This window comes from Sciurus vulgaris (genome assembly GCF_902686455.1).
Source record: "Sciurus vulgaris genome assembly, chromosome: 2".
In the NCBI taxonomy this organism is placed as follows: Eukaryota; Metazoa; Chordata; class Mammalia; order Rodentia; family Sciuridae; genus Sciurus; species Sciurus vulgaris.
The window spans coordinates 178,796,083-178,804,770 of NC_136462.1; the positions used below are offsets into that span (position 1 = coordinate 178,796,083).

General features: G+C 50.1%; 1 protein-coding gene across 2 annotated transcripts in view; it reads left to right on the top strand.

Annotated features, from left to right (window-relative positions):
• The window catches only part of TTLL9 (tubulin tyrosine ligase like 9), a 45,455-nt gene extending 38,328 nt beyond the window's left edge, over positions 1–7,127 (top strand). For both annotated transcript variants that reach the window (XM_079128288.1, XM_079128287.1), the window contains exons 13-15: positions 831–944; positions 2,033–2,157; positions 6,638–7,127. In XM_079128288.1, coding sequence (XP_078984414.1) covers positions 831–944; positions 2,033–2,157; positions 6,638–6,714 — 316 coding nt within the window. In that variant the 3' untranslated portion in view covers positions 6,715–7,127. The remainder of the gene's footprint in view (positions 1–830; positions 945–2,032; positions 2,158–6,637) is intronic.
• Positions 7,128–8,688: the final 1,561 nt, after the last annotated feature.

Consider the following 8,688-nt stretch of genomic DNA (forward strand, 5'->3'; position numbering starts at 1 on the left):
GGAGCCAGGAATAGGGCCAGAGCAACACCTAAGTCAGCACCTGGCTAAAGGGAAACTGAGTCCCAGTACCCAGTGGTCTCTCTCCTTTGCCCCCTGCAGCAGGATCTGGTTGCATTATCAGGGTGGACTGAGGCAGGAGCAGGTTTGGGAGGAGGAAGCGTGGAGTAGAAAGGGGGTCTCCGGCCCCCTGCTATCTGCTGGGGAGCCCTTTCCGCTGTGCCCCAGCTTCCTATCTGTAAAATGACCAGGCTGTACAAGACCTCCAGGTTGCGTGCTGGAGGCCCTGGGCTGCTCTGGGCCTGCAGATACAGGGACTTTGGGTTTGACCTTCAGAATGTTTTTGTTTGTGTTTAAATTTTTTGACAAGCTCTAAAATCTAGAAGATGTCTACATAAAAATCAGGCTTTGGGGCTTTTCTAGAAAAATCAGAAGATCTCACAGTTCTGGGCTCACACTCCCCCGGGGCAACGCGCTCCTGCAGCTGCCCGGAGCCACCCCTTAGGTGCCGAGCGCCCCTCGCTGCTCACCCCCACCCCGCCCACCGTCTGCCAGCCCCGACCCAGCTGGTCAGTTGCCAGCTGTGGCAGACTTTCCCCGCCAGGGATCGCCCTGCGCTCAGGTCTCTGCGGGAAGAGGAGGATCACTGGCAGGAGCGCGGGATCCTCCGTGCCCAGGACCAGCACCCTCCTCTACGCTCCCTTTCTTCAGAGCAGAAAGATGGAGGGAGCAGCCCGGGTGGAGCTGACAGTGGTTCCAGTCTAGCCTCAAGGAAGTCCCAGGGCCTCCAGAGATCAAGTGGCCCTCAGAGTCTCCCTCCCGTTCCTCCCCAGGTGGCTCCTGGAGGTCAATGCGTCCCCATCACTTACGGCCAGCAGCCAGGAGGACTATGAGCTCAAGACCCGACTCCTGCAGGACACACTGCACGTGGTGGACATGGAGGCGAGGTGAGGCAGCCCGCCATGGCAGCTGGGTCTCCATGGGGGAGGAGGACCCAGGGCCCTGCATGGCCCCACCATTGTACAGATGGGGAAACTGAGATGTCCACACAGGATGGGGTCCTAGCCCACGGACTCAGCCTCTCTGTAATGGAGCGAGGTCAACTGCAGCTTTCTGAGATGCAATCTAGCAGGGTTTACTCAAAATTTCCTAACGTGGGACCCTGGACCATTTGCTTCACCTCTCGGAGACTCAGTTTCCTCATAGGTAAAATGGGAAACATGACTATCCCTCAGGGTTAGATTAATTTACTAAGATAATTCATTGCAAAATGCTTAGCTCACGGTAACTGCCCAATAAGAGACTATTCATTGTTGTAACAATATTTATATAATGGGAAGAATCCAGGGTCAGCTTCAGGAATAGGTGGGTCCAGGTACTTAGTCAATGTAGGTTGGTTGGTCTGTTTCCTCCCCCTCCCTCCCTTGCTCTCTGCCCACCCCCTTCTTCTGCATCAGCTTTCCCTCAATTACTCCAGCAAAGGTTGGAGGGCTAATTCTCATTGCTGAGAGTGGGTCACATGCCCCTTCCTGAACCAATCACTGTAACTCTGATAGACCAGACCAGCGGGTAGGAGCAACCTCACCTGATCCATAGGGGTGAGGGAGAGAGGAGTGACTCTTAAAGAAAAACAGAGGCATTCTTGGACTGAAAGAGGGTGAACCCGATGCTGAGCAGAGAAACCTTCATCCACTAAATCTACCATTACTTATTCTTTCAACAAACATTTGAGACCCTATTGTGTGCCAGACCTTGCACCATACACTGGGGATACATAAAGAAGATGGCAGACCTAGTCCCTGGCTTCATGGTGTTTGTGGTCTGGGGAGGAAAGCAGACTTTAAACCTGAAATCACACTGGGTGCCTCTTCCTGAGGGCAAGTGTGGGGGCCTCAGGGTAAAAAAAAGGGGCCGCCTCTCAGAGACCTGTGTGGGTGCCACAGACCAAAGGAGGGTTCTGACAGGGTGGGCCCCCGTGGGGTTGAGGAGGGCTGGGTCCTGGCTTCTTTAACCTCTGTGTCTCCCGCCTGTCCAGGCTCACAGGAAGAGAGAAGCGAGTTGGGGGCTTTGACCTCATGTGGAATGATGGCCCTGTCAGCAGAGAGGAGGGGGCTACTGACCTGTCAGGGATCGGAAACTCCGTGACCAACACACACCTCGGTATGTGGTGCCAGGTGGGACGCGGGCCCCAGGCTGTGTCCGGGAGGTGGCCGGGGTCTAGAGGCAGCCTCGCCAAGCAGTCAGATGGTCTGAATCGGATCTGCTCCTCGTCAGCAAGGGATTTAGCCTTGCTGTTCCTCATCTGTGGAATGAAGACGGACTAGTTCCTCTGTGTGCCTGGAACACTGTCTGGCACATAGCGAGACATTGGTAATCAGTCAGGAGGTGGACGTCAAAAGGCTTCAGTGGAAAACTAATGCAAAACTGCATAATATGTCATTAAGGAAATGAAGGACCGCAGGGCTTGACATTAAGCTAGTTTCTAAAAAGTGAAAATTTTTTCCTGATTATAAAAACTATTCACACAACCGGGTGCAGGGTGCATGTCTGTAATCCCAGTGACTTGGAAGACTGAGGCAGGAGGATTGTAAATTCAAGGTCAGAGGGGGAAACTTAGTGAGACCCTGTCTTGAAATTAAATATAAAAGGGACTAGGGGTTTGGCATAGTGGTTAGGACACCCCTGGGCTCAATCCCTAGTAGTGAAAAAAAAAATGTGTGTACACACACACACACATATACACACTATACACACACACGCATTATACACACAAACACATACACACACTATATACACACACATGCACACACTATACACACACACACACATACACACACTATACACACACGCACATACACACACACTATATACATACACGCACTATATACACACACACTATACACACACACTACACACACATATACACACTACATACACACGCACACTATACACACACATACACACTATACACACACACTATACACACACACTATACACACACACACTATATACACACACACATACACACACTGTACACACACAATACACACACGCACTATATACACACACACATACACATACACTGTACACACACTATACACACACACACTGTACACACACTATACACACACTATATACACACACATACACACACACTATACACACACATACACTGTACACACACACTATACACACACACACTGTACACACTATACACACACACACTATACACACACACACACATACACACAGTCATTGTAGAATATTTGAAAACTAAAGAAGGAAATTTTTTAAAAAACCATGCAGACATGGTTTAACCATGTTAAACCATCTTTAACAATGTGTGTTTCCTTCCAGTTTTTCAAAAATGTACATATTTATATTTTTCTTTCATAAAATTGGCATTGGGCTGGAATTGAGTCCAACATTTCCCATTCAAGAATATTAACCAGAACCTCCCATTTGGAAACATTTTTTGGCCAGGACTGAACTAAACCCTTTACACACATTATCTCGTTTCATCTTTAGAGGAGTTTTTATTACCATTCTACAGATGAGGAAATGGTCTCCAGATGTTCATGGATTGTTGAAGGCCTCAGTATTAAGTGATGAGCCAGACTTGAACTCTAGTGAGACTCTGAAGCCCGAACATTCACTGCTGGACTCTCTTGACCTTTTAGTTAAAATTACCACACAGCTGCAAAATATTCAAGTTTGCATAGATGCCAAAATTTACCAAGCCAGTTTCTTCTAATTGGCCATTTGGCACAAATCTCATTTTTTACTTTTATAATATTGTGGTAGACTCCTCTCCCATAACCCAACTGAAATTCTGGCAGTTACCTTAGGGCAGATTCTTAGAAGCAGAATTACTGGGCCAAAGGGATGAACTTATTACAACCAAACTGATTTCCAGAAAGATTACACCAATTTGCCAGTTTTGAATTAAAAAAAAAAAAAAAATCCGTGTCAACTTGAGAGGTACAGAGACCTGGCACATTATTGTTTTATGTGCACATCATTGGTTCCAGGTGAGGTTTTGGTTTTTCAAAATTGCAGTTCTTCTTTTGTAAGTGATCCATGCCCTTTATTTTTCTATGGGTTGTTTATAGCTTCTTTTTTTTTTTTTTTTTTTTTTTTTAATTTATAAAAGCTTTGGATATTAGTATGTTGGACATATTACCCCTCTGTCAAACTTACGGTAAAGATTTCCCTGGTTTTGTCATTTGTTTTTAACTTTTGTTTTATGGTGCCTTTTTCCTTTTCGATGAAACTTTATATCTTTTTCAGGGTTGGTATGACTTGGATTGGGTTTGGCAGCCCGCAACTAAAAAGCCAACTAATTGTTAAATAGAGAGGGAGGGACTGGCTTGTCTTGAGCCACAGGAAGTGTTGGGTAGGCCACACAGGGCTGACACGATGGTTGTGTGATACTCCTGAGGACCCAGTTCTTTCTTCTGCCTTGCTATACTTAACAGGTTGGTTTGGTATTCATGGTTGTTGTCTCCAGGTTGCAAAATGCCTGCGCCAACTCCAGACACTGTGTCCTTGTCCCGGGAGGAAAGACCAAAAAGTCCAAGGACCGATGCCTTTTCTCAAAGGCATCAACTTCTTATTCCAAAAGGGAAGCCCTTCTAGGGATTATCGTGTCATCATATTGGCCAGAACGGGGTCACATGGCCACCCAGCTGCAGGAAGCTTGGAACCAATAGTTTGACTTGATGAAGGCAGAGGGGGGTTGTGATCAGGGTTTCCACGGTGGAGCCCAGTGTCTGCCGCAGTGCCATGTTGGTGGATGACTGTAATGCCAGTGGATCTAGTGGGTCTATGATCGCCTGGGAATCTAGTTATTAGGATTTAATAAGGGGTGGGGCCTAAGAGCTGCATGCTGTCTGTCACCAGCCCTTCCTCAACCCAGCAGTTTCAAGTGACTATTTTACTTCCTCATGATTCTTCAGCTCTCTCCTGGGGTAACTCCTGGGCTATAGGCCCCTGGGACACAATGACCCAGGAGAGCCTCATTCTCCCAAATGAGGGTTGATACTGGCGGTCAGCTGGGCCTCCTTCCGTGTGGCCAGCAGTCTGTCCCTGGCTTCTTCCCCTGGTAGTCCCAGGTTCCAAGAGAAAATATGGCAAAGCCTCTTGAGACAGAGGCTCAGAAGTCCCCTTTTGTCATTCTGCTATGATCCATTGCTTAATTCAGTTTGCTAAGCCAGCCCAGAATTGCAGAGTGAGGAAACAGACCCCTCTCTTGAGAGGAGTGGCAGTCACCCATAGAGGTTTGTACAGCAATGGGAAAAACTGCAGCCATCTCTGTGGACAAAGCACACCCAATACCAGTGCTGCGGCTCCTGGGCCCCTGTTGGGCAGCACAGAAAGGGCACGGTGGTTCTTCACCTCACACCAGAACCACCAGGAGCTTTAAGAAATATGCCTACCAGAGATAAAAATATGATTAGACTGGGCATGGGTATTTTTAAAAGCTCCCAATGACTCAGTGCAGTAGAGAGCCAAGTTTCCAGTCGAGTATTTGGGTGGATGGTGGTAAACACAGGAGGCTGCGGGGCTAGGGGAAGGAGGAAGATAACTGATTGAGGACTGAGTGAGGGATGTGTTCAGGGACATCTGGGTGAAAAGCTCAGAGCTGTAGACAGAGATCAGTCTACAACTTGTAAAAAGGGGTTTGCACTGGACAGGAAATCTCGGCACTATGAATGAGCCAATTATAGCTAAAGCTCGGGTTCCATGGGACTCACTTTGGAAAATCCTGAAGATACACATAGTGGGCTCTCAGCTTGGGATGCTTGATGACTGGTGAGTGCCCCAGAGACAGGCACCGGGTTTTGAGCGCTAAGAAAGATGGCAGGTACCTCCAGGTCAGCACCGAGGCCACCGTCACTGAAGCAGCCTTTGTGAGTGCCGTCAACATGCCTGGCACAGATTAAATGACTGTGGAGTTGCCTTAAGGATCGGCTGTGAGAGCAAGCAGGAAACAGGCTGCACCATGAACGTGCTGGGAGAGGTGGCCTCAGCCTGGACTGTCTGGGGACACACTGCCAGGAGCCAGGGGCCACTTGTGGGACAACTTGTGGGACAACTCATCTCTTAACCAGTTGTGCTGGCACACAGGCGGAGTAAAGGAAGAAAGCTAACACTTTCTGGGCTTCAGGTACTGTGCAGCTTCATGCCTCTTTCCCGAGCAACGCCAGGAGGGAAGTGAGCGTGGGTAGTGGCCAAGAGCTTCACTCTGGCCCCGCTAGCCTGGGTTCAAGTCCCCGTGCTGCTGCTTGTGTCAAATGGGCAAGTAACCTCTCTGAGCTTCCATCTTCTTGCCTGCACAGGGCCCTGTGAGGGTTTCAGAAGTTCCCGTTCGACACCTGCAGCAGCCCTGGCTGGAGGCCAGCCATTCAGCGTTAGCTCTCGCTAAGGGGGTAGTATTGTCCCGACTGAGGAAACTCATGTTCACAGAGGTAAATGGCCACGTGAGGGTCCTGGCAGCTCAGGAGTGGAGCCAGGAAGCAAACCCTGGCCACGCATGGCTGCGTGACTCCTGCTGTCCCCTCCTCCCTCTGGCCATGCACGCACCGGGCCCTCCACTCCCAAGAACAGCATCCCAGCCAACACCTCACTTCCCTTCCAGGCTGTGTCAACGATCGGAAAAAACAGCTGAGGCAGCTGTTCCGCTCCCTTCAAGCCCAGAAGAAAGCATCCAGCTGACCCCAGCTGCCACGGGAGCCAAGAGGCCCTGCAAGGTGCCACCCTGGCCTCTCTGGCCCCCCAGTTCCAGCCCAGCGGCACCGCATGGCACCCTCCCTTCCTCAGGCTTGGCAGCAGCTTCGCTGGCTAAGCAGCCTCTGCTTGCTGCTTGGCCTGGCTCCTTGGATCCCCCACCCCTGGGCTTCTTCGCACCAGGAGACAACCAATCCCTGGAACCTGAGGGGCTTTAACCTTGACAGACTGGCTTGGTGACTGGACCCAAAGATGACAAGTGCAGCAAGTTCTGCTACCCCAGAGAGATCACATCTAATAAATGAGCACAGACCTCATGTGGAGGAAAGTCACTGGGCACTGGGTCTGGCTCAGGGGAGGCTGTTGGCTGCAGCCAAGTTCATCGGACTTTGGCTTTTTTTTTTCATGTGGTGGTACTGGGGCTTGAACTTGGGTGCCCTACCCTTTTGTTTTTAATTTTGAGACAGGGTCTACTTAAGTTGCCAGAGTTGGCCTCCATCTTGCAATTCTCCTGCCTCCACTCCCAAGTAGCTGGGATTACAGGTGTGCACCACCATGCCTGGCTGGCTTTGGCATTTTGGTGCCTCTTAGGTCATGCTGGAAGGGCCCCTTGAATCAAGAGTTCAGGGTTCAAGGAATTTGTCTCTAAACTGTACTTTCAAAGCAAGCAATTATTAGATTATGTTTACTAGGTGTCTGGGGAAGTGCTAAGCCCTCCTCTTCGCAACACAATGACCCTGCTTGTCAGTGGACCTCCCGGTCACCATCTGAAAGCCAGTGTGCCCATTTTTCAGATGGACAACGTGAGGGTTGGGAAGGTAGAGCTGCCTAGTAAAGGTCTCTTCAAAAATGCATTTGTCGCTGGGAGTGGTGACGCATGCCCATGATCCTAGTGGCTCAGGAGGCTGAGGATTTCGAGTTCAAGCCAGTCCTAATTGAGGCCCTCAGCAACTTGGTGAGAACCTGTCTCGAAATAAAAAAGGGCTGGGGATGTGGCTCAGTGGTTAGGCAGCCCTGGGTTCCATCTCCAGCACCCCTTCCCCCCAAAAATGCATTTGTCTGGCAGCTAGGTGCCTCAGGAACTTCTCTGGGGCTTCCTGTTTGAGGATGGGAGCTGTTTTAAGTCCTGGGCTGATAAGCAAGATTGCCTGGGGAATTGGGTGCAAGTAAAACACTTGGCACCCCCTACCCACTCCTTTCATTCTACATGCCATTCTGCAGCCTTCCCTTGGTTTAAGAGGTGTTGGCACAAGCTGGACTGGTGGGCCTACTGCTCCAGGACCTACCCCAGGGATCCAGGCAGCTCCCTCCACCTCTCCATCTCTGGGTTGTTCTGGCTACAAATGGCAGAACCTGACTGTTGGGTTAAGTCCAAGGGGGTTTGCAGAAGGAAGGCGTCAGCAAACCCAAGTGAGCAGCTGCCCTTGGAAAGGCCAGGAGACCGGCTTTGGACCTTCTGCCCCCAGAGCATGGGAATGTGGCTCATCCCGCGAGGCAAGCCTGTGCACTCCCAGCCACAGGTCCAGGTTTCATGCTGCCAGGAAAAGAATCTGGTCAGCTCTTCGGGCACCCGCCTGCCAGCAAGCAGGGAAACTGTAAGCAGTGGGACCAGACAGCATCATCCACCAAAGTTAATCCCGCAACTCCCTACCTTTACATTTGTATTTTAAAGTATGCAATATATTCACATAAAGTTCAAAATTCACAATAGGGTAGACAGTGCCCTCTTCCCCTACCCTCATGTCTGCCCTACGGTTTCTGCCTTGAGGGAACCATGAAGTGTCACACAGCTGATTCACGCCTGCTGTGCCTCTTGCTTTCTCAACTTAGCTTGGAACCTGCTCCAACTCGGCGCTCAAGGAGCTGCCCTCTTGCTCACGGCTGTGTGGCTTCCACTCTGGAGCTACTCCCTCCTCTAGTCCCCGTGGAGAGATGTGGAGTTTGTTCAGACTCCACCTCCTA